A 26,802-nucleotide genomic window follows, 5' to 3' on the forward strand; every position below is an offset into this window, starting at 1 on the left:
TCTGACGCAGTATGGCCATTTTAATGTTGTTATAACTATCCCAAGGATGAAGTGAAACACGGGTAAGATCCCTCAGCAGGGCACTTTATCCCCAGAATAATATAGGTGAGCCCAGCTAAAAAAAAAAAATAGCAATGATCCTTTATTCCAAACCTGGAGCCACCCAGATTGTCACCAACTATCTTTCCAAGCAGCATGAAGAACAGCAGAGACAAAAGACACAGCCACCAAACACTCCCCCTGTCTCAAACATATTTATGGTAATCCTTAATGAGCACCATTACAGTTACAACCCACACGTATTCCTCCTTTTTTGTTTCTTCCACTTCAGTCTTCAAGACACTGGCTTGTACAAACTTAGGTTTCCAAATAAATAATCTGAACTCCTACTGCTGCAGTCAAAGCATTAAGGCAATAAAACAAGAGGTGGGAAAGCAGATAAGGAATGTTTGGGCAAGAAACAAAGTTGCCAAAAATCCTGCTCACTCATCTACAGCTGTTTGACTGACAGACTCACTGGAGTATAATCCATTATACAGGGCAGATGGATAAGGCTTTTTTTCTTTTCTTTTCTTTTTTTAAGTACAGTTCAGTGTTTTATGCACTACCACAGATTTTAAAGAAAGTCTGCTTTTAAACAAGTTCATAGAATCAGAAAAATCAAAGAGCTTGTGATGAAGAATTAATATTATAATCAATTATTTAACATAATATTAATTGTATAAATTAAGCTAGTTATAACAATGTGTTGCACAAATAAGAAATTTCAGTAACTAAGAACAGAAATGTAAAGCATAATCCACTTAAGTTTTTGAAGTTCTCCTCTAAAGATATATTTTTCAAGCAAAAAATGGTTTTTTTCCTCCCCAAAATATACTCTGAAAAGTACAGACATATGGATCTCACTCCACCTTGGAGTCCAAACTAAATAGAAAGCCCAGGCCATGCTTATTTTTCAGTGAATTTTGTTTCACTTTCCTTTCCAGATTCCACTATTCTTACCAATGAAGAAATTTGAGTTTCTTACATTGCAGCGTCTCCGTTTATTTTGGTTCACATCATCTTGTCACCATGACATTCCAAGTCTTGCTTCATAGCTCATACACTAACTCAACTCCTGTGTTGCGTCGAACCACAGTAAGATAAGCAACTATTACAGTACCAACAAACACGCTCAGGCAATGAAGTCTCATATGCTACAAAAGGTGGACAGAAATTATGTGATAGAAGACAAAGCTCTGCCCCAGACTCCAAATCTCAGTAGCAGATGGTGGCCAGATACACAACAAAGACTCGAGGGTATGGGTAATGCATGTTAAATAAAATAAATTAAAGCATACAATGCACCCCATGAGCTCATATGGACCCTGCTTGAGGACTGCCTGCTTATCTGTTTTTAGGTCAGGATCTCTTTAAAGTGTGTTACTCAAAGAGCAAAAATGTCAGAAAGCAAATTAACTAATTCAATTGAAACACAAACTAATGTAACGATGGAGGGAGACATACATAGAAGGCAACCACTGGATTTTTCAGTGTAATGTTTCTATTTTTGTACTAAGCAGTCTAATTCTTGTAACAGTACCTCAATCACCAGCAGCTAACACTTAAAACCTCTTTTACATTCATAGGCATGTATATTTTAAATCGATTATCTTCCATGCAAACTAGGAATATTTTGTATTATGTGAATTTGACATTAAAGCTTCTCTAAGTATTTGTCTAGTCTGTTACTAATTTTAAAAGGGGAATAAGATGATAAAACCAGAATACGTGGGACCATATCCAAAAGTCCTTCCACTCACTTTTGACCAAGAAAGGGTGAAACAAAAAAACAAGTTAGGACTTCAGGGTCTGAACCATAGTTTCTATCAAGAACAGAAAAAGCCCTAGAAAATACATAGGGGAAAAAACTGAACTTGAAAGACTGATTAAACATATAGATCTTTTCCATCTCCAGTTTCCTACCTTCTCTGGTATTTGGCAAATCTTATGTTGCCCGGGCTGTCAAATATAGCTGTGAGTATAACAGAAATTTAAAGCAGAGCCTTTGAAAAAGTACATAAATTCCCAACAGGTTTCAACAAGTCCTCCAAAACAGCAAAGTCTCAAACTATATCAACATTGCACACTAAAGAATGTTATGAAGGTTGCAAAGTTAAGCATTCAAAAGTTTGGAAATTCCTGAATTTAAAGTTGCCTATGCAATCATAATTTGGCCCACTTGTACATTTGCATTATCATAGAATATCAGGGTTGGAAGGGACCTCAGGAGGTCATCTAGTCCAACCCCCTGCTCAAAGCAGGACCAATCCCCAATTTTTGCCCCAGATCCCTAAATGGCCCCCTCAAGGATTGAACTCACAACCCTGCGTTTAGCAGGCCAATGCTCAAACTGCTGAGCTATCCCTCCTGGTATAGTCTTTAATTATACGAACTCCATACTTTATATAAACACACACTTTATTTTCCACAGGAACCCTGCCACACTCTGTGCACAGGATGATGGTGCTCGCTTAATGAGCAGCTATTCTATATTCTGTTTTCTCCTCATTATTCAGTGTGCAGCCCAGGCCTCATTTACTGCACAACTATTCAAACCCTACTCTAAAGGCAGAATTAATTTTCTCATGGGTTCCTCTATGGCATTCATCACTATGGTATGTGAGTGCTTCACAAATATTAATGAATTTATTTTCACAATACCTCTTTAAAATAGGAGGTATTATTATCCCCATTTTACAGATGGAGAATTGAGACAAAGATTAAGGTCAAAAGTTTCCATGCATTTTGGGTCTTTTAGATTGGTACGACCCAGAGCATTTATGGTTTTACAGATCAAAACCAACAGCTTAAAATCAACTCCAAAACTAAGACACAACCAGCGCAAATCACTGAGAATTGGTTTAATGTGCTTGCAGAAAAGATATGCCCAACTTAACAAGTGGGCCACTGAGTTCTACACCAGCTGCAGTGTCCAGGTGAATTTAAGATGTAGTCTCATATAGCATGCACTGGAGTACACACAGAGGGATCTCCTGGCAGCGGAGCTGCTGCTGTTCTACCGAGTACGGTAGGGAGCAGGATTCTGGGAAATCAAGCATTACTGGATGCAAGAACCCTCTCCATAGCCATGTACAAGAAAGACTGGATGCAGAACCACAAAGCAAAACCCACTCAGAGACTTGCTGTGTGAAAGGGGTCACCAGTACAAAAGTTTGAGAACCACTACCCTAACCAGTTGTCCCTCATGGTTTCTTTTTTCTCTCCTCCTGCTTATGAACAGCATCAATGTGGGGCTTGGACAATGCAAATTACCAAAAGTTGCATTAAGATACATTTTACAATCTTCGGAGACAAAGCAAAGGAAGTGAAACGAAGTATGTGCAGTAACTCAGAGACCAGCCACTCTTCTAAGACAGTTTGTGCGGGGTGCATACCACAAGGCATTAAACTAAGACCAAATAGTTTAGAAAGCTTTACTTTAGAGATCCACTGTGCTGGCAGCACAATGGACTGGAGAGGAATAGGAACTCTGGCAGAATGGATGTAGTGTCAGCTCTCTACGAGGTTTGGATCAATCCCGAAACCTAAAAATAAGTCCACATCAGATGTAATGTCTAGGCACAAAGGCATAAACCAAGGATGGACCCTCATTATTGACTTTGAAATTCCCTGGGCCAAATCCTCAAGACCAAAGACTAAGCTCTAAAAATGTGCTTGCAATTGCAGCTATTTGCTCACACACAAAAAACTGATGAACACGTACACTTTGCAAGTGCATTTTTAGAAACCCATTGAAAAGCTGGCCCCAAGGGTCTAAACTATATTTTGAAATTTCTTATAAAAATAGGACAAATGACAGTTTTGAAAATGCATAGTATATAGTGATTAGAAAAGAAGGGCTCCTTAGGAGACACTGGTGAAATCCCGGATCCACTGAGGTCAATGGCAAATGATATTTTATCAAATAAACTCATTAAGGTCTTTAAAATAAACAAGGAGACTTTCTCACTTAAATACATATTCTCTTAGACGACAAAAAGTCATGAGTGTATGTAGACACTTAAGTGTTATTCACCCAAAACAGGCTATCCGAAAGATTGTATAGGTGAATCAAAAATATGTGAAAAGTCCTACACAGTAATTCCTACGCCCAACTCTATCCAGACAGTAAACAGTGTTACAGACAGGTTAGATTTCAAAAGGAAAAAGTGACTTCAGCATTTTGTGGCATATTGCATGCATGTAAGGGAAATATGAGACATGTTCTGAACCTGCTTTTCAACTGGGTTCTCTACAGTACACTGAAGGCAGGATAGAGCATGCCAGCAGCTATTCTCAGAGAGAATTTAATGGACAACAGCTGCAGTTTTATCTGCAATGTGCTCATATACAGAAATTCAGTGGAAATCTGCCCGTGATTTTTCTGTCTGTTGGATTTTTATTTTATTGCTTTAAGTTATAACAACATGTGGCTGGCTGAAGATCTATCCAATCAGGCTTCTCCGCTTAACAAAAATTATAATATGGATCTTGAAAAATCATGTAAGTGCTATATTGCTTTAATTAGTCATATTTACAATGTTGTACTTAGGGTTGGAACCTGCAAAACTTTATGAAGCATAAATATGCGTTGCTATATTGTGTGAACAAATTAAGCTTTAATTCACCAAGGCTGAAGACAATTTTAGTTTTTGGTTGTCAAAATGTTCTTGAAGAGTACTGGTTTTCAGAAGGAAGAGTTAGCTGAAAAAATGCACATCCTTAAAAATCTGTTTTAAAACATTTTCAAAAATTACTGCAGCCTTCCTGAACATGAAGTTTGGTCTATGGACTGAAAAAAAAACAACCTACCCAACCAACAAAAAGCCCACTCAAATATATTTATACACTATACAGGCAGATTGTGAGTGAACAAATAGTCATCAGAACTGCATAAAAAGTGTGTCATCTTATCATATCTGTTAATTAAATGTGATGCTCCAGAATCTCATCTGGTGTAAATCGCCATAGTTTCATTGATTTCAGTGGCACTAACCTAATTCACACCAGATGAGAATCTGATCCACTATTTTAACGATATATAGATGTCATTTGAATTGAGCATCAAGAATGAAAAATTAAATCAAATTTGTCTAAATGCTAACACAAAAACACTAGATGCCAGTGGTAAAATCATCTTCCTCTCCTACTACTCCATCCACCTCTCCTCCCCTGTATGAATCAGTTCATTGGGTTCTTGTCTCTTACAATATCCATTTCAAGCCCTATATTCTCCTCTGCAAAATCCTACATAAAATCTGACCCCATTGTTTTCATTTCCCCCTGCTCCTCTTCCACTCTCTACATTCTATCCATTTCCTTCACCTTATTATTCTCTAAGCTCCCTGCATTCTGTCATGCTGCTCCATATGCTTGGCAAGTCTTCCTCTTCTCTGCCAAACATCTTCTCTTCCCTGCCCCCTTGAAATACCTCCTTAAATGCACTTCTTTCAGCACTCCTTTCCACAATGATCTCCACACTCTCCCTGCTCTAACAGTTGTGCCCAATCTGATCTTGCATCTGTTTTTCTTCCCAACCTTTGGGTTAGACTCTGCAAACCCTTTTCCAGTCCCTGCTCACTTAAATAGCTCCACTGAATAAAAATCAAGCCAGGTTTGAAGAAAATTAGTGGTTTGTTATTTTAATTATTGACATTTAATACTTGGTAATTTCACTTATGGGCAAAAGGAGAAAAATACACAAATAGCTGGATTCGTGTTCTTCCCGCCAGAAGCAGAACATGAGAGATATAAGTCAGCTGTCAGGAAACAGTGACCTCATCATTTAATGTCCAGTAGTCTACTATAATTAAGGAAACTGACCTGCCAGTTGTGTCTGATCCCTGCTTACTTAAAGCTGGTCCTTTCCAATCTTGCAAGTTATTCTCCAGTGGTACAATGTTTCATAACACTGCAGAAATATGTCCAGAGATTCAGTGCTGCCAGAACTAACTGACTGAAAATTATGCATGCAGCACTCCAACTGTCATTACTGTAAAAGAAACATCTATATGCTGCAACACACAAGTCCGTATGTGGTATCCTCTGACTTTGTTACATACATTCACCAAGCTGTACTCTCATGTAGGTAGGTTAACGTGATTCTGAATGCATTCACTAAGAGGGACCCCACTGGAGTCAATTTAGTTTTGTGAAAAGTGCCAGAATGATGGCCCTGGGGAAGGAGTCCTCTCCTCATCCACAGAATGATCACAGCTCAGGCAGTATGCAATTCCCACCACCTGCATGCCCCATCTTTGACCAATCACCAATTTATCAGTGGTGGAGGGGCTCTCTGCAGATTAAGAAGATCCTCACCAGGAATCGTGCATGCCACCTGTCTAGTACCTTAACTCGCTGGATCATTTCCTGAATAGCAAGCTCAACAATAATTGACTAAAAGGTGCCGTTCATGACTGAGCAGTTCTTCCTATAATCCCAAATAACATTAAAGGGTCAGTACTGCCAGATACGCTTCCACCAACATCTCAAATGCAAAAATCCCCACACCTTACTGATTTTTAAAGAAGTGGCTCAGTTTGTAACAGGTGAAGATTTTTTTGTTTGCATGTTTTGCTTTTCATGGACCAAAGAATCTCACTGAGGAAGCCTTGGATCTGTTGGTCTCAGAGTATTATCAGTGTGTCTACTTATATAAAAAGCCATCCCATGGCATCATAACTAAAACAATACTTGTCATGTCCTCAGCAGTACACACATTAGCATGCACCAGCCTTCTGAGAACAGCCCCAGGAAGGACCCAGCTGGTTGGAGTCCTGATAGCAATCAGGACCCTGCTGGCTTAGCCAATCACCAGCCAAATTTATTACACAAAAGTAAGAGCTATCAATGGCAAACATTTGACTACTTCCCTCATGTCACCATCTGCTGCTTCTGCTGCTCACTTGAAAATTAATAAGGCTGTTATCTAAATCAGAAGCTAATGCTACATCTGTCTTCCTTAAAATTACAGATAATTACTAGACTGTGCACATAAATGCTCTTGCAATTAGCATAAGGATTCAATAGCCTCTAATCTGACAGGACCACTTCCTTTCCTAAAGAAAAGGCTATAACGTTTCATCTGCAGTTGCAATCCCTGAATTAAATTGAATTGGTTCTTGAGATTTCATTTTTTCCCCCACTTCATCCACAGAACAACAACAAAAAATCCAAAAATGACTTTTGAAAGACATAATAAAAGTGTGCCTTTGATACTTAGATATAAAAAAAACCTAAGGACTGCCATTGCGTGTATAAATGACATCTACAAGCCCAGCTCGTAGTGCCTGTTCTCACTCTTGGCCAAATGAGATTGATTTTTGCCCTCTAAAGACTCATTCTTAATACTTTTCTATTTCCATCTGGCTCGAGCCAGAGCTAGAGTAGGTAATGTGAAAGAGAAATCACAGATGTCTTAAAGAGCCCTAAAACTCCCTGATGTTAATATTTTCAAAGGATCCTAATTCTGTTTTCTTTAATCAGGTAAAGCTACCAGAGGTCATATATGAATTTTTCCCAAGTAAAGCCATGATGCTGTAGTCTTAACTTGCACTAGGAGAATTCATTTCACAAACCTTCAGGAAAACAGTCCGAAGCAGAACACTGTAAACTTCTTCCCCAGTTACGTCCCACTTGAAACACCATTCAGTCTTAAAGGGGCACTGTCAAGTAAAAAAAAAAAAATCATATTAAAAAAGTCTGTTTGAGTTTCAACAGGAGTTTGAGTTCTAAAAGGAGTTTGAACTTCTCACCATTAATGAAGTAGTTAGTTTCACTTTCTTATCCTCAAATACTAGCGAAATTTTATTTTTTGGGTTGTCAGCCCCATGGTGAAATGTTATATCCAAACAAAATCTATATTCACTGAAGTTTAAATGCAATGCAATGAAAGCTTATGCCCAAATAAATCTGTTAGTCTTAAGGTGCCACTGGACTCCTCGTTGTTTTTGTGAATACAGACTAACACAGCTACCCCTCTGGTTTTGGCTTTAAACTACTTAGCGACCAGCTAACTGTTAAAGATAATAAAGTAAGTGGAATGGGACAAAAGGCTCCACTGTGCCCTAGATCTTCTCCAGTGTGGTCCTTCTTTTTATACTGGTTATATGGGATACATACTGGCAACAGAATAATGAAAGTTCAACTTAGCTTTCTACAATACTAATACCTGCCAGTCAAACAATGGCAGACTGAAGGACAAAGACAGGACAGTCAGTGAAATAGTGGACTGCTATATTTCAGGAGATTTACCATACAAAGGATATGTTTTGAAGAAGCTAGACTACCACTGGAGTAGGAGTAAGGGGAGGAAGGAAAGATGGCTAATTTGGAGTCTGTAAACCTTGACAATATCCCTTTAAAGAAAAAAGGTCTGTCACTGTAAGCTTGCTTGTTTATATGAATGATGCAAACACATTTTTGGCAAAAGATTTTTCCACAGTTTCTATTTTGTGCTAGCTTGCCACGATTGTGCTTTTTCTTAATTGTTTGTTAATTGCATGCAAAGTGAACAGATGTACATCAAGTCAAGCTCTCCCTTCATTCCAGACTTGGGAGTGATGGAAAATGACAAATGGACAAATCAAGAAAGGAATTACAATGAAGGCATTGATTCTAGAAAACAACCTTTACCCTCTTTAAGAGAGAAGATGAAAAAGTGCAGCAGATATTAATCGCATGTAACATTTATGTAATATCTTACATTTTAAAAGTGCTGTACAAACGTTAACTGCTTCATCCTTTTAAGGCCCTATGGAGGAAGAAAAGTATAACTACCCTTGTTTTACAGACGGGGAAGGTGAAGCAGACATGTTACGACCAAACTCTTCCATATCTAGGTGCCAAAGGCTAGGCACTTAAGGTGGGAATTTCAAACATGCTCAACCTTTGCTTAACAGCTACGACTGAAATCAGTCATAAAATTAGACTAACCAATCATAAAAAGCATCTGTGCCTCCTTCTGAAAACTGGGCCATTTTCATGTATTTTAACTTTTGGCTCCCACAGTTGAATATTAGGAGAAGTCGTCCTAAGGGACTTAACTAGAAAGTAATAAGTTTTGTGTAAAAATATTTTTAAGTAAGCTTCTGAGAGAATGAAGGGAATTATATATCCCTGCTATAAAATTCTGTAAATTGGTTTAAAATCCTACAGAATGTAATGAAGATCATTTTAAAATAATAATTTCTATAGAACTCTTTTGATTCAGTTCCTGTCAAATGTCACTGAACTTTACCAGGGCCTCATGCCAGTGATTCAATTGCAGAACCAAAGTAAAAATGCAGCTGTTTTAGCTACCCGTGTGCAGTCAATCCATAAAGCCACACTGCCTCCAATAATGAGAAAAGGCCACACTGGCAGCTTTCTCAAACCATGAAGGGCCACACCTAATTTGAATGAGATGGACTGCAGTTGCCTTCATGCCAAATAGGGAAGTGTGAGATCATGGGGACAACAGATCTCAGCACACAATGCCCCATAGGCAACACGCAGCATAATGCTCCATTCAAACAGCCTGCAGAACTAGATGATTTAGTTGGGGATTAGGTCCTGCTTTGAGCAGGGGGGTGGACTAGATGACCTCCTGAGGTCCCTTCCAACCCTGATATTCCATGATTCTATGCACTGCCCCGCATTCCACTCCTGGACTTGAGTAAGCAATTTATGAGTAAGAGGATTGGATTTCAAGCTAAGTCAATGATCATCTGCAGCCTGGATTAATTAAAATTACTTCAATTTCACTTTTTATTGTGCATACAGTAAGAAGAAATGTTTCATATAAAAATTTTAAGTGCCAGTATTTTCCCCCGCACCAATAACAGAATACTGTTTGTGCCAGGGCACATTCTCATCATATGTGGAGGGAGTAAGGTGGCTGGCACAATTCTTGTTAGCAACAAAGATAGTTGCCCAACTCATTTCCCAGGCACCAGGATGAAAATATATCCCACTATGTAAGCTAAGCTTCTGATTCTGGAGAAAGAGTGGGGGGAGAGATTAAATAAATTTAAATAAAAAGAGTCATGAGGCACAAGGGGAAAAAATAACTGAAATGTTCATGTAAAAATTACAAATAAAAGTTCTCAATTTCACTACAGAAACTGGAAAGGACACATTTTGAAATGGATGGAAAAGTGTATGGGGTCTTAAAATGCTTTATAATAGGCTGGTTCAATATTTTGAAAATTCTGAAGCACTTGTTTTTCAAAGCAGCTCAAACATTCGCCTTCACAACATCCTTGCAAGAGGAGCATTATTATCCTAATTTTACAGATGGGGAAAATAGAAGCGGAAAGTTACCCCAACCATTAGAAGATGGCAGGGAAAAAAGGACCAGCAGGAAAAAAAGGGAGGAGGTGTTGCCTTATATATTAAAAATGTATACACTTGGACTGAAATCGAGATGGAAATAAGAGACAGACTTGTTGAAAGTCTCTGGGTAAGGATAAAAGGGGTAAAAAACAAGGGTGGTGTCATGGTAGGGGTGTCCTACAGACCACCTAGCCAGGAAGAAGAGGTGAATGAGGCTTTTTTTAAACAGCTAAAAAAATCATCCAAAGTGCAGGACTTGATGGTGATGGGGGACTTCAACTACCCAGACATCTGTTGGGAAAACAACATAACAAGGCACAGATTATCCAACAAGTTCTTGGAATGTATTGGGACAATTTTTTATTTCAGAAGGTGGAGACAGCTTCCAGGAGAGAGGCTGTTCTTGACAAATAGGGAGGAACTGGTTGAGAATTTGAAAGTGGAAGGCAGCTTGCGTGAAAGTGATCATGAAATGGTAGAGTTCATGATTCTAAGGAATGGTCGGAGGGAGAACAGCAAAATAAAGAAAATGGATTTCAAGAAGGCAGACTTTAGCAAACTCAGGGAGTTGGTAGGTAAGATCCCATGGGAAGCAAATCTAAGGGGAAAACCAATAGAAGACAGTTGGCAATTTTTCAAAGAGACATTATTAAGGGCACAAGAGCAAACTATCCCACTGTGTAGGAAAGATAGGAAGTATGGCAAGAGACCACCCTGGCTTAACCAGGCGATCTTCAATGATCTAAAAATAAAAAAAAAAAGAGTCCTACAAAAAGTGGAATCTAGGTCAAATTATAAAGGATGAATATAAACAAATAACACAAGTATGTAGAGACAAAATTAGAAAGGCCAAGCCACAAAACAAGATCAAATTAGCTAGAGACATAAAAGGGTACCAAGAAAACATTCTACAAATACATTAGAGGCAAGAGGAAGACCAAGGACAGGGTAGGCCCACTACTTAATGTGGGACGGGGAGAATAACAGAAAATGTGGAAATGGCAGACATGCTTAATGACTTTTTTGTTTCGGTTTTCACCAAGACGGTTGATGATGATTGGATGTCTAAGGTAGTGAATGCCAGTGAAAATGAGGTAGGATCAGAAGAGGCTAAAATAGGGAAAGAACAAGTTAAAAATTAATTGGACAAATTAGATGTCTTCAAGTCACCAGGGCCTGATGAAATGCATCCTAGAATACTCAAGGAGCTGACTGAGGAGATATCTGAGCCATTAGGGATTATCTTTGAGAAGTCATGGAAGGCGGGGAGATTCCAGAAGACTGGAAAAGGGTAAATATAGTGCCCATCAATAAAAAGGGAAATAAGGACAACCCTGGGAATTACAGACCAGTCAGCTTAACTTCTGTACCCGGAAAGATAATGGAGCAAATAATTAAGCAATCAATTTGCAAACATCTAGAATATAATAAGGGGATAAGTAACAGTCAGCATGGATTTGTCAAAAACACATCATGTCAAACCAACCTGATAGCTTTCTTTGACAGGGTAACAACCCTTGTGGATAGGAGGGAAGCGGTAGACGTGGTATTACTTGATTTTTGTAAAGCTTTTGATACTGTCCCTCATGACCTTTTCATAAATAAACTAGGGAAATGCAACTTAGATGGAGCTACTATAAGGTGGGTGCAAAACTGGTTGGAAAACTGTTCCCAGAGTGGTTCAGAGTCATGCTGGAAGGGCATAACGAGTGGGGTCCCCCAGAGATCAGTCCTGGGTCAATTTCTGTTCAATATCTTCATCAATGATTTTGACAATGACATACAGAGTACACTTATAAAGTTTGAGGACGATACCAAGTTGGGAGGGGTTGCAAGTGCTTTGAAGGATAAGATTAAAGTTCAAAATGATCTGGACAAACTGGAGAAACTGTCTGAAGTAAACAGGATGAAATTCAATAGGGACAAATGCAAAGTACTACATTTAGGAAGGAACAATCAGTTGCACACATACAAAATGGGAAATGACCGCCTAGGAAGGAGCACTGTGGTAAAGGATCTGGGAGGCATTGTGGAGCACAAGCTAAGTATGAGTCAACAGTGTAACGCTGTTGCAAAAAAAGCTAACATCATTCCGGGATGTATTGGCAGAAGTCTTGTAAGCAAGACATGAGAAGAAATTCTTCCACTCAGCTGGGGTATTGTGTCCAGTTCTGGGTGCCACATTTCAGGAAGGATGTGGACAAATTGAAGAAAGTCCAGAGAAGAACAACAAAAATGATTAAAGGTCTAGAAAACATGACCTATGAGGGAAGACTGAAAAAATTGGGTTTGTTTAGTCTGGAAAAGAGAAGACTGAGAGGGGACATGATAACAGTTTTCAAGTATCTAAAAGGCTGTTCATAGAATCATAGAATATCAGGGTTGGAAGGGACCCCAGAAGGTCATCTAGTCCAACCCCCTGCTCGACGCAGGACCAATTCCCAGTTAAATCATCCCAGCCAGGGCTTTGTCAAGCCTGACCTTAAAAACCTCTAAGGAAGGAGATTCTACCACCTCCCTAGGTAACGCATTCCAGTGTTTCACCACCCTCTTAGTGAAAAAGTTTTTCCTAATATCCAATCTAAACCTCCCCCATTGCAACTTGAGACCATTACTCCTCGTTCTGTCATCTGCTACCATTGAGAACAGTCTAGAGCCATCCTCTTTGGATCCCCCTTTCAGGTAGTTGAAAGCAGCTATCAAATCCCCCCTCATTCTTCTCTTCTGCAGACTAAACAATCCCAGCTCCCTCAGCCTCTCGTCATAAGTCATGTGCTCTAGACCCCTAATCATTTTTGTTGCCCTTCGCTGGACTCTCTCCAATTTATCCACATCCTTCTTGTAGTGTGGGGCCCAAAACTGGACACAGTACTCCAGATGAGGCCTCACCAGTGTCGAATAGAGGGGAACGATCACGTCCCTCGATCTGCTCGCTATGCCCCTACTTATACATCCCAAAATGCCATTGGCCTTCTTGGCAACAAGGGCACACTGTTGACTCATATCCAGCTTCTCGTCCACTGTCACCCCTAGGTCCTTTTCTGCAGAACTGCTGCCTAGCCATTCGGTCCCTAGTCTGTAGCGGTGCATTGGATTCTTCCATCCTAAGTGCAGGACCCTGCACTTATCCTTATTGAACCTCATCAGATTTCTTTTGGCCCAATCCTCCAATTTGTCTAGGTCCTTCTGTATCCTATCCCTCCCCTCCAGCGTATCTACCACTCCTCCCAGTTTAGTATCATCCGCAAATTTGCTGAGAGTGCAATCCACACCATCCTCCAGATCATTTATGAAGATATTGAACAAAACCGGCCTGAGGACCGACCCCTGGGGCACACCACTTGACACCGGCTGCCAACTAGACATGGAGCCATTGATCACTACCCGTTGAGCCCGACAATCTAGCCAGCTTTCTACCCACCTTATAGTGCATTCATCCAGCCCATACTTCCTTAACTTGCTGACAAGAATACTGTGGCAGACCGTGTCAAAAGCTTTGCTAAAGTCAAGAAACAATACATCCACTGCTTTCCCTTCATCCACAGAACCAGTAATCTCATCATAAAAGGCGATTAGATTAGTCAGGCATGACCTTCCCTTGGTGAACCCATGCTGACTGTTCCTGATCACTTTCCTCTCATGTTACAAGGAGGAGGAAGAAAAATTGTTCTTCTTAACCTTTGAGCAATGGGCTTAAATTACAGCAAGGGAGGTTTAGGTTGAACATTAGGAAAAGCATTCTGTCACGGTCGTTAAGCACTGGAATAAATTGCCTAGGGAGGTTGTGGAATCTCCATCATTGGAGACTTTTAAGAGCAGGTTAGATAAACACCTGTCAGGGATGGTCTAGATAATTAGTCCTGCCATGAGTGCAGGGGACTGGACTAGATGAGCTCTCGAGGTCGCTTCCAGTTCTATGATTCTATGTCAGTCAATGTCAGACACAGGATTGGAACTCAGAGATACTTAATTGTATGCTACCCAACTCCATCCTCTACATCATCCATTTTCTCTTTAAGAAAGAATTACTATGAGATTCCTCAAGAAGCAGCTAGCTACTCTATAACTGATACCACACGGACACCTAACAAATGAATTGCTTTTAGTATTCTTACAATAATACCATCTAGTTCTTGTAGTGCTTTTCATCCATCAATCTCCAAGTGCTTTACAAAGGAGGTCAGTATCTTTATCCTCATTTTACATACTGGAAAACTGAGGAACGGCACAGGAAATGGCTTGCCTGTGGTCATTCACTAAAACAGTTTTAAAGCTTTTATGAAAAGGTCCATAAAATCCAAGTCCAGTACTCTAGCCACTAGGCAGCAATGCCTCTGTGCCAAATGGAGGGAATTCACTTCTCCAACCTCTATGGCATCTCTCAAACTATGGCATCTCTCAGCTCTGCCATGATGATCTGCACTATTATGTCCATTTTGGAAAATGAGACACGTTTCTCATGGGTTGTCTCTAATCAGCTTGACACACACTTCATCTGATCTGCAAAATACATCCTCTTCCTTGTGAGAGTGAATATCATCACCTTCTTCAAAAAGTCAAAACATTCCCATGCTGCAGTCAAGAAACAGGCCAGACTGGTTTGCCCCAGGAGACTCCTGTAACCCTCCAGAACCCCTTTAGAGAAAAAGGCACTCAGCTGCAAGACTAATGCACTGCAGATCCAGTGGAGTAATAAAACCAATAGAACCTCCCTCTTTATTTCACAAATAAATTACCATAGTTCACTAATGACCTATGTCAGAAAAAGAGGAAAACAGAAGACTAGAATGTTGGTGGTGCAAAACCCTTTTCAAAATCACACAGACAACTGCACCAGAATTCTTGCAAGTATCATCTACTTGCTTAGTGAGCTTCCAGAGTGTCATGTTCTCTAAGAAATATGTATAATGAGACATTTGAGTGTCTAGAAACACAGTTAATGGGAGTAAGACTCTAGTCTGAACTTCCTCAGTAAAAAATCAAAACAAGTCACCAGTCATTCTTTCAGTAACGTCAGGACTTTTCCCGGTATAAAAAAGAAATGAAGAAGTCACCTTTTATGATAAAGTTTTAGTATTCAGGGAGAGCACATGAAAAAAACCAAGACCAATCCTCATTTACAGGTTACATTTCTAGAACATATAACAAAGAGAGAGGGTCACAAAAAGGTGCAAGCGTTTGGGTTTAATCTGTTCAGCCCAGGAAATGGTGAGCTTTTTTTAAATGAACAAATAAATATATGCCTTGAAGCCTCCCCTCTTTTGAAGTAAACAAAATAGAGCTAAGTAATTTAAGAACAACAAGGAGAACAAAAACAAAGAATAGCGAAAGAGACTCGGAGGCAACATGGAGGTACAAATCTTAAAAATGCTGAGTCTGTGGAGAGGGAAGATGGGGTGAAAGTTCACAAGTGGCTTTCAAAGGCTGCTTTTTATAATGTCACTTGGACAGCATCCACATAAAGCATGCATACCCTTAGCCATGGGTCTCCCCAACATTGTTTTGAGAGCTGTTCCTCAAGCTGACAGTGAGCTCAGTCTTCCACAAAACACAAGAGTGGATACACTCCAAGCCCCGAAAAAGTTTATAATCTAAACTTTCTCTGACCAAAAAAACCTCCTGGAAATTGTGTTTCATTTTGTCCTCCTTTATTTATTTTGGCCTTCTGGAAAAGTATGTTATACTCATGGATGCAAAAGTCTCTTTGTAGCCAGAATTGACTCAGGCTTGCAGGGCTTGGACTCCGGGCTACAAAATTGCTGTTTAGACATTTGGGCTGGAGCCCAAGGTATGGGACCCTGCAATAGTGGAATGTCCCAGAGCTCGGGCTGTAGCCCGAGCCCAACCGTCTACACAGAAATTTAGCCCTGAAGCCAGAGTCAGTTTACCCGGACCAGCTGCGGGTCTTTTATCCTTGTGTAGACATCCCCTAATATTGTAATAAGCCCATGGCCAGCAATAGTAGCCACTAAGCTGCACACTAGAGTTAACAAGAATTTTGCAGCAACAGCAGCTGGAGGAATGGAGGAAGAGCACCTGAGTTCTAAAAGCACAATGTGCTTGAACTAACATGTTAGCAAGTTGGCATCTCTGATAGTTAAATAGTTCTGATACTCTCCAGTAGAAGATAGTGAAATACACATACACACTCGACAGATGAGTACAATATTTTACACTCTTCTAGCACTTTCCAGCCAAGGATCTCAAAGTGCTTCAAATTCATATAATGAACTTAGCTTCACAACCCCTGTGAAGAAGACACATCCTCCCATCTGTAAAACAGCAGAGAGGTCAGGTGACTTGCCCAAGGTCACTTAACGGAAAGGGTGTCAAAGCAGGGAACAGAATATTGATCTCTTGATAAGTAGTTGTGTGCGCTAAGCACTAGAACACCCTTCCTCCCATTTCAATCTATTTTAGTGTTCAGGAAAGTCAGCAGGCTCACAGCTCCAGCGGCAGAGGTTCTCAATACAAAGAAGACACTGAACTGATTTCTTGCAAAGACCTGCTAATGTATCTCTTCCTTGCTCTGGAGAGAGACCGAAATTCACTCTCCGTGCCAGAATCACTTTTGTTGAGGATACTAGCAAAGGTGTCAAATTGTTACAATGGTAGTTTTTGTAACTTCCTCTAGGGCCTGAACTATCAATTCATAGTACAAAGACCCATGTAACAGCCTTTATATAGCAGTAATTTTCAGTCTGGACTGGACTGAATGTTAACCAGTGAGGTGGAGGCTGAAAGGCTCTCGAACTCATAACCGATGCCCCAGCAATATCTGTTTTTGCTTTCCAGGCTATTGTTCTTCTTGACACAGGACATTTCATTTTCACTCAGATTGTTCAGATGCTACAAGAAGGATTAGAAAAAGATGCTCTGGAAACTTATGCATATGAGTAGGGCCCTACCAAAATCATGGTCCATTTTGGTCAATTTCACAGTCATAGGATTTTAAAAATTGTAAATTTCATGATTTTAGATATTTAAATCTGAAATTTCATGGTGTTGTTACTGTAGGGGTCCTGACCCAAAAGTGTGTGTGTGGGGAGGGGGAGGGGGGGCAGTGTCGCAAGGTTATTGTAAGGGGGTCGCAGTATTACCACCCTTACTTCTGTGCTACTGCCTTCAGAGCTGGGCCCTCAGCTAGCAGCTGCCGTCTCCGGCAAGCCACCTCTGCAGGCAACACAGAAGTAAGGGTGACAATACCACGACCCCGCTACAATAACTCTGTGACACCCACACACACACAGTCCCCTTTTGGGTAGGGACCCCCAGTTTCAGAAATGCCTGTCTCCCCCATGAAATCTGTATAGTATAGGGTAAAAGTATACAAAAGATCAGATTTCCCGGGCGGGTGGGGGGGACCAGATTTCACGGTCTGTGATGCTTTTTCATGGCCATGAATTTGATAGGGCCCTACATATGAGTAAAAAGGAAATTATCTCTTTCTTGGCAACTTCTCTTATTTAGGGAGGTCTTTTATTTTTTTTTTTTTAAATGACTCTCTCATTAAAACAAACACTCACATTACTCATCTCCAGAAGGAAGTGTGACTTTTCAGGGGGGGAAAAAGTCTTTCCTAGTCAGACAGTTTCTAATCCCAGGAGAATGAGTAGGATAAAAGCAAGATTCGTTAGATTAAAATCATCTGTCACAAGATAAATGCCAAGTTTTTCCTAAGTTAACATCTTGCCCTCTGAAGCAGAAATTCAATTCAATTAAGTCAAATATTTCCTGAAAATATATAAATACAAATATTTTTCTTTTAAAAAAGTGTATTATATCCTTAATTAGTATGTTTATACAAAACAGAATTTATTTATTTTGAAGGGTACAAAAATAAATGTTCTGATATCATTTGGGGCTATTTTGCCATTTACAACAGTAATACATTTTTGCTTTTAAAAAATAGCTTTAAAACACCTGTTAATTTTAAGCATCTCAATACCACTGTGAAGTAGATAGATAACTATTATCCCATTTTACAGAAAGGAAAGCAGAAGAAACAAAGGGTTGTATCCGGCACCATGTCATGCATATTTTGAGAAACTGAACACTTTCCGTTCAGTAATGAAGGTGCTCAGCACTTCTCAGGACAAAGCCCCAGTGTCAAAATTTTCAACCCTGAATGCCTAAAGTTTGACTCCAAACTTCACAACAATTGGTTTTCAGAGATACTGTGTACCCACATTTCAATTGCAGGTCCACAACCCCTCTGAAAACCAGGCCCAATCCGCTTAATTCTAGACATCAGAGTTTCAAAAGTTTGGCCTAAGTAAGCTGCCGAAGGCTATGCAGTGAGCTGGCATCACAGCTAGGAAGACAACCCAGCTCTCCTGATTCCCTGTTGTGGGCTTCATCCAGGAGGCCTTCCTTCCTCTTGCATTATACTTTATTAGGCACTTCGCCTTTGGTTGAGTACTTTCTAAACAAAATAAAAACATTATTTTGAACAATATAGAATTAATGACAATGACACAGTGTGGCTAAACATTAAAAAAAAAATCTTCAGGGTGTCAGAACAACATATATAAGATCTTGCCAACCCTCTCCTCCTCTCAGACATATGGCACCATGTTGTTTTATACCAATATCTAATTTTAGTAAAACTGAGACTTAAACGGAATGTTCAACCTATAAAATCCACCCATGATTGAAGTTCAATATTTTACACTTTTTTATTTTAATATTTTAAATGCAATATTTTAGGGGTTGCATTTAAAATAAGTGGCTACTCAATCCAGCAAAAAATAGAATGTAGATTCTCTGTACCATCATGTTCTTTTCAGATCTGTAGGCCTTGAGTCTTGAACTGACAGGGCACAGGCAGACTGCTGCACCCAAATGGAGCCCTATTGAAGTCAGTGGTGACATACTTCACCACATGCTGTCGTTTACAGGATAGGGCCCAAATTCAGTAGAATCATGGAAATGGAGAAGGGACTTCAACAGGTCATCTATTCCAGCCCACTGCTCTGAAGCAGCACCAAGAAAACCTAGACCATCCATGACAGTTATTCGTCCACCCTTCTTCTTAAAAAACCTCCAGGGATGGGGATTCCACAACCTTCCCTGGAAGCCTATTCCAGTGCTTAGCTACCCTTATACTTAGAATATTTTTCCTATTATCTAACCTACATCTCTTTTGCTGCTTGTTGTCCTACCTTCAGTGGACATAGAGAACAACTGATCACAGCCCTCTATAAAATAATAGGTTTTAATGTATTTGAAGACCATCAGGTCCCTCCTGCCCTTAGTCTTCTTTTCTCAAGATTAAACATACCCAGGTTTTTTTTAACCTTTCCTCGTAGGTCTGGTTTTCTAAGCCTTTTATCAGTTTTGTTGCCCTCCACTGTACTCCCTCCAATTTGCCCACATCTTTTGTGAAATGTGGCACCCAGAAATGGACACAGTACTCCAGCTGAGGCCTCACCAATGCCTAGCAGAGTGGGACAATTACCTCCTGTGTCCTTTCCCAGGCCTGAAGAAGAGCTCTGTATGGCTCGAAAACTTGTCCCTCTCACCAACAGAAATTGGTCCAGTAAAAGATATCACCTCACCCACCTTGTCTCTCTAAACTATTTTTTGTGAATACTTCCTAAGCAAACTCATGCCACAAAAGAGAACCGGCAGCTGCCCTGGAGAGATGATACTTATTTGCCTCTAATAGCAAGAGGTTGGAGAGAAAAAAAAGAGAATATAATTAAACATAGAAGAAACCATGTGATTGATTTTTAGTTGCGAACATTCAATATGACCGTCTCAAGGCTGGCAGGGGTCATTGGCACACTGCTCAGAAGCCGCCTCATTTTTCTCCTTTTGGGCTCAATCCAACAAAGCACTTAGGGCTTTAGAGGGGTAGCCGTGTTAATCTGTGTCAGCAAAACCGAGGAATCCTTGTGGCACCTTAGAGACTAAAAATGTATTTGGGCATAAGCCCATGAAAGCTTATGCCCAAATAAATGTGTTAGTCTCTAAGGTGCCACAAGGATTCTGTGTTGTTTTCACTTAGGGTTTGTGAATAGTCTGCTCACATTCTTAAAAGTTAACCATATGCTTAAATGCTTTGTTGAATTGGTCCAGAGCGCTCAGCTCCTTGCAGGATAGAGCCCTTATTCTCCTTGCCCCTTAGAAGGCAAGATCATGCCCTGGATGCATCTACCTTTAATTGACTAGATGAGATCACTTGAGAGCAAGGACACACATGCACAGAGACACACACACACGCACACCCTTCCCTTCGGCTTAATGCACTGTCTCGACATCCCCTCTATTAGCCTATAGATTGAGCTCTAGAGCCCCACTCTGAAAAATTCCTCTGCAGACACATATAAATCCATTTCTTCCTCTACCATCTATTATTATAAAAGACCACATTCAATTAAGTGGTCTACACAGCAAAGAATTTAACATTTTTCTACAACCACAATGGCAAGTGCAGGCGTTGTTTAATCCAACAGCAATGACTGTGTTGGGAATTTCACAGAAAGAGATTCTCTTTTCCCACAGAAGCTCAGGTACCCTAGACATAATTAAGCCCTTAGCCGAATTCTCCACAGTTCTCAGCAATTGTTCTGGGGCTTTTCTGAGGACTAAAGCTTTCTTGGCTGTCACAGTGAAAATAAAAGCAGAATTTTTTCACAATAAATTTGGAAGCAGCGTCACTTCCCTCATTAGAATAAAATACAAATAATTACAAAACAGAGCTATAGACGGTTAATTTTCAGGCACCATTCAGACTTTCTAACTTAGTATTAGCAAGGCACAAGATTTGCTTTCATAGATTAACATTAGATGTGGTTTGGGATGCTCAGATTGCTCTTTCCACTTAGAATCTACTGATCAATCTCTCTTCTCTCCCTCTCTCTCCCCACACTCTCCAATTAAATGTTAGCCAGCACACAAGTAGATTGAATCTACCTTTTCCCTATTGGATCATGGTAACATGCATCCAATAGTCCTGATCTCTTCCCCCGCCCTCTTGCTGAAGTTAAAGTTTTTACTTTTCAAGATAAGCTTTTTAGGGTTTCCTCCCTCCTCCCCCTCACAGACACACTTTAATTTTATAAAAGGGAAGTGAAATGCTTCTAAAATGTACTAGATTCACAGTCTTGAAAACTCAAGTATTCCATTCATAATATAGCATGGCACCTGGAGTGCAAACTTGCCTATAATGCCCCATCCTTGACCTGGAGAGAGTATATCTCTGGGCAAGAGGCTCTTCTGTCTCTAGGAAGATGCTTTATTATTATCGTTTAAAGTGCATCCATTGTGCATCAATTGCGGTGGGAATTATTTTGCAAGAGATGTCTCTCAAGAACTAGACTGAGACCTCCAACTCAGTTCACGTTAGCCAGTGAACAGCCATCAGATGGGGGCTTTTGATGTGGGCCAGATTTCAACTGGAGATCTTAAAAGGTGAACAGTCCCAGGAGTCCAATTACTAATCTCCCAAGCACTCCTGTCCCCCAAACGGACATTAATTGAATCAGATAAGGAAAAGGAGAGCTCCCCTTACTCAGATAAGTTAGCAAAAGCAGAATCCCATTCTTTTGTAATCATATGGAATAAGTAGTAGATCTACCACTGCAAATTATATAAACAATTGTAAAACTGGTATGAAAGGAAGATTGTACTTGGAACCCATGACCTTATTCCAAATCTGTGGGAATAATCTTTCTAATATGTGGTCTGATCCTCAGCTCCATCTAGTTTAGGTGGAGTTTGTGCCTAACTGCTCATATGCACTGTCATTACCATACAGCTAAGGGTAGCCTAGAATTCCTCCTTACCTGTAAGGGGTAAAGAAGCTCAAATAACCTGGTTGTACCTAACCAAAAGGACCAATGGGGAAAGAAGATACTTTTAAATCGGGGGGTGTGGGGGGAGGCTTTGTTTGTGCTCTTTGTTTTTGTGTTCTCTTGGGAAGCAGAGAAGCACCAGGTCAGAAAACTCCTTCTCCTATAAACAATCCTAAAGTGAGTCTCAATATTGCAAAAAGAGTAAGTAAATAAGGCAGGGCGCGTTAGATTACCTTTTGTTTTCAACTTGTGAATTTTCCCTGTGCTAAGAGGGAGGTTTATCCCTGTTTTTTGTAACTTTAAAGTTTTGCATAGAGGGGAATCCTCTGTGTTTTGAATCTGATTACCCTGTAAAGTTACCTTCCATCCTGATTTTACAGAGGTGCTTCTTTTACTTTTTTTCCTTTATTATAAAGTTCTGTTTTTTAAGAATCTGGTTTACCTATTTGGTTGGTATATTATTCTCAAGCCTTCCCAGGAAGGGGGTGTAAGGCTGTGGGGGAATATTTTGGGGGAATAGGAATTCCAAGTGGTCCTTTCCCTGATTCTTTGTCTAAATCGCTTGGTGGTGGCAGCGTACTGTCCAAGGACAAAGAATTTGTGCCTTGGGGAAGTTTTTAATCTAAGCTGGTAGAAATAAGCTTAGGGGGATTTCATGCAGGTCCCCACATCTGTACCCTAGAGTTCAGAGTGGGGAGGGAACCCTGACATGCACATTCAGAAACAGTAAGTTACAATACAAAATAACAACTGCAACTGGTAGCTGTTCAGTCCAAGTTTCCTTTAGATTTATGAGTGCCTCCCACTTCTTGTACTTCTCTTTTATCAGGGATAACTCACCACAAGTTGAGCAAACCAAAAATGTTTTCACATGAAAAAGAAATATTTGGTAAATCTGAAACTGTAAGAATGTAGACTAAACTGTTTATGTTGTGAGCCCTGGTTAAAATTATTTCGGAGTATACAGAAATGAAGTGAGAGAGTAATCAAAGCTAAGAATGTCACAAAAACAAAGAGAAAAATTGCAAGATGCTCTATTATTATATATTTTAAATGATAGGTTCTGAAGTAAACATTTCTTTTTAAAAACATTGAAGGTTAGTATATGATCTCTCTTTAATAAGGTTTTTTGTTTCTTACTTACAAAAGTTTGTCTTTATTACTGGACATATTCTCTTTTTAATACCCTAGTGTCCCTCCATTTAGCATACTGTAAATAAACACAAACACTTGAGCACACAACTAGGGAATAAATATGAGAGTTGGCCAAATAATTAAAAAATGAATCACTTAATTTATTAGATGTCAGATGGAAAATTTGTTAGAAATTATTTATTTATTATTTGACCATCTAAGAATGTAGAAGATACATGTATCCCAAGTGACACATATATCCATACAGTTCAGACAGATACTAAATGACTAGATGGTAGTCAATCTCAAAGCAGAGCACTGCTTTGTGGGCCTTGTTTTTTGCTGACTCCAAAGAAGGTGTAATGCAGGGGGGAAATGCTGTTTCCATGCTAAAAAAAATTTGACCCTCTGGGGTAAGATTGAAAGGCAAGGAGACTATAAAGATGGGGCAGAGAGGTACACTTTGACATCAATTATACAGCCATAAAGCTAGTGATTTTATTCCAGTTTTGTATTTTTGTAATCCAGGGTCAGAATCTGACTGAGTGTAGTGGTTAGAACAGACAACTAGGAACTTGGACTCTGACTCTGTCATGGACTTGCTGTGTGACTACGTAAATCATTTAATCTCTCTGGGTCTCAGTTTCTCCATCTGCAACATGGGAATAACACTAAGTCTCACAGCACCTGTGAGGCTGAAGAGTTATTAATGCACTGAGATCCTCTGATGAAAGAGGTTAGAAAATGCAAAAGCACCCTAAGTGACCTACTGAAGTGGTTGTATTAAACACTTAAGAACAATATTCTAATAGGTGTAGTTCCCAGAAGAGACACAACATGTAGACTGAGGCAGCCAGCTAAGAGATAACAACTGTTGTAGATGTGAAATCACTACTCCTGGGGGAATTCTGCACCACTGCACACGTGCAGAATTCATGTTCCCCGCACATTCCCCCCCAACCCCGCAAAAAACAGATTCTCCCAAAGAGGCACTGAATTACACCTTTCGACCACCAGGGGCTGATGTGGCACAAGAAGAGAGGGCTGCAGCACCCAGCCGTGGAGAGGAAGGAGGCAGTGGTTGCCTTCCTCACAGCACCCAGTCCATGGGGCCAGGTGAGGACACACAGGATGGGGGGGGACAGACATGGGGCAGCTCGGGGGTCACAGACTGGGGTTCAGAAGGGCTAGTGGGGGGGGACAGACTGAGGTGAGAGCACAGGAGACAGTGGGGTGACAGCATTGAGCCAGGGCTTGAATAGGAGTGAAGGTGCAGGGACACATGGGGATGGGGGCAGGCAGGGTGACTGTGCATGGGTGCATGGCCACGTGGGGACGGGAGGAGGGGTGGCTGAGTGAGGGTGCAGGGACACATGGGGAAGTGGGAGTAGGGACACATGGGGACAGGTGCAGATGTGACTGCCTGAATGGGACAGGCCAGGGAGCAGCTAGCGTCTGCATGGGGGAGGCTCCCCAACTCCCTAACAATCCTTCCCCCCCCCCAAAAAAAACTGTTCTATACTTCTCCCATCCACACCCAAACAACCCTCCAGGGTCACTGCCGGGCTCCTTCCCAACAATTATTTCCCGCTCTCAGCTCTTCCATTACCCCTGACTCCCCCAAGCCTATGCACTGCTTCTGAGGGGTGCAGGAAATAAGTTTCTGTGTTGTAGTTTAAATGAATTCTTACTCAAAGGTCTCTATTAATATGCCTAGTAAAGAATCTGTTTGTCAAAAAACATTTCCTTAATCTTTTTTGTTGTCTGTATTGTTACAGGCATACTTGCAGACGGGTATTTTGAAATAAATTACCAAAATTATTGAAACTGACATGACTATATTGTGTTATTTTGGCAAATAAAATATGCAGAATTTTAAAATATCGAGCACGGAATTTTTAATTTTTTGGAGCAGAATTTCCCCATGAGTAAATCACTTTCACCAACACCCACTCTCAAATATCAAAGTGATGGGGGCCTCTGTGCACAATTATGGAGTCAGTGGGCTCAATTCTCTCCTCATACATAAACCAAAGTGACTCCCTTAATGTCAATGGACTTACTCATTCCTGATTTGCACCAGCATAAGAGAAGTGTGAGGTCTATTTATTTCAGTCATGCCTTGAAACTTCAGTACTGTACAGTGGAAGCAAATATTTCAATTATTAACAGTTTTGCGCATGTATGTGCTTTCACTTCTGGTTATTGCACTACTGCAAATCTTATCTGACAAAGCAAAGAATCAAGGTGTAATTTGCTTGTCAGTAACTGTTACTTTAAACTGCCAAAGAAAAAGTTGAGGAGCAAAAGTTACTAGAAAATGTATAGGGTATTTCATCTCATTGAGATGAACATCCTATAGGCAATATTAAAACATGAAAGCCAAAATGCTCATATTTGGATGCCTATATCCACATTTGAGAGTGTAAGTGCCAATGGTGAGATTTTTCAGAGATTCTAAGCATCCGTAGTTTCCATGGAAGTCACTGGCAGCACTGGGTACTCTGCTGGCCCTCACATTAACATGCAGGCACTATACTCTCTCTCAGACACTTTTCCTGAAAACTGGTGAAGAAAGTGAGAATAGCTTTATGCAGGTATTATTTATTTATTCAGATTTTTACTGAGCTACAATTAAAAAAACAGCCACCCATTCAGTGCCTTAGCTGGTCATGTCCATCTAGTAAAAATACCACATGAACAAACAAATAGATCTGTCAGTTTATTATGCCCAACCAATTCAAATACACCAGCTACACACAAATTTCACAAAAGTTAAACCACCTGCAACCATTACCTTATACACATCACCCATGTCATGGGCAAAGGAGAAATGAAAGATGTTCCAAGAATCTGTATGACAATGAATATTTAATCAAGATTTGCATTAAAATTAAATCAAATCTTACCTTTGGAACATATTAGAGCTTATTATTACTTCATTATTACTAAATTGTTAAAACAGATATTTGCAAAATATTTCAGTACACTTCCATACTCCAAAACATTTCAAGGTCTGTGACCTGATTCTCATGAACTTTCTCTAAAATCCTGGAACCTTAGTACTATCCCCAAATTTTATTTTAAAAATGAGAATGGTATGAGTAAAATTGAATGTAGCATACGCTAAAAAGTTCCTGGTTCCTGTTACTCATTACCAGGAGAATAGCAATCCAGTTACGCAGAAAGTTCATGGTTTCTGCAGATTTTGGATTACCCACTTGTATTTGATAGTTTTTCCTTTCATCTAATCATTTGCATCTGGACTTTAAATAAATCAAATGTTTTCCACCATCTACAAAAGTAAAACAATGCCACCAATAAAAATATGCACTTTCTATCTTTAATGTGGTGTTAAGTACGCTATTTAATTATAACCACTTAAAAGTGTACAGACCTAACAGAAAGTTACCCGGAACTCAAACATCCACCTTGGGCCACTGAAGTGTATTTATAAAACATATATTGATCTATGTTACCATACAAGTTGTTTTTTTTTAAAACATTTAAA

General features: G+C 40.0%; 1 protein-coding gene across 4 annotated transcripts in view; it reads right to left on the bottom strand.

Annotated features, from left to right (window-relative positions):
- Window positions 1-26,802, bottom strand: part of AFAP1 (actin filament associated protein 1) — a 169,808-nt gene that overhangs the window by 108,782 nt on the left and 34,224 nt on the right. For all 4 annotated transcript variants that reach the window (XR_012639367.1, XM_074951743.1, XM_074951744.1 and 1 more), the window contains exon 2: window positions 7,620-7,706. Coding sequence is in view for 3 of the 4 variants with exons in the window: in XM_074951743.1 (XP_074807844.1) it covers window positions 7,620-7,689 (70 nt within the window). In the remaining variant the exon portion in view is untranslated. The remainder of the gene's footprint in view (window positions 1-7,619; window positions 7,707-26,802) is intronic.

Source organism: Natator depressus, chromosome 4 (genome assembly GCF_965152275.1).
Source record: "Natator depressus isolate rNatDep1 chromosome 4, rNatDep2.hap1, whole genome shotgun sequence".
NCBI lineage: Eukaryota > Metazoa > Chordata > Testudines > Cheloniidae > Natator > Natator depressus.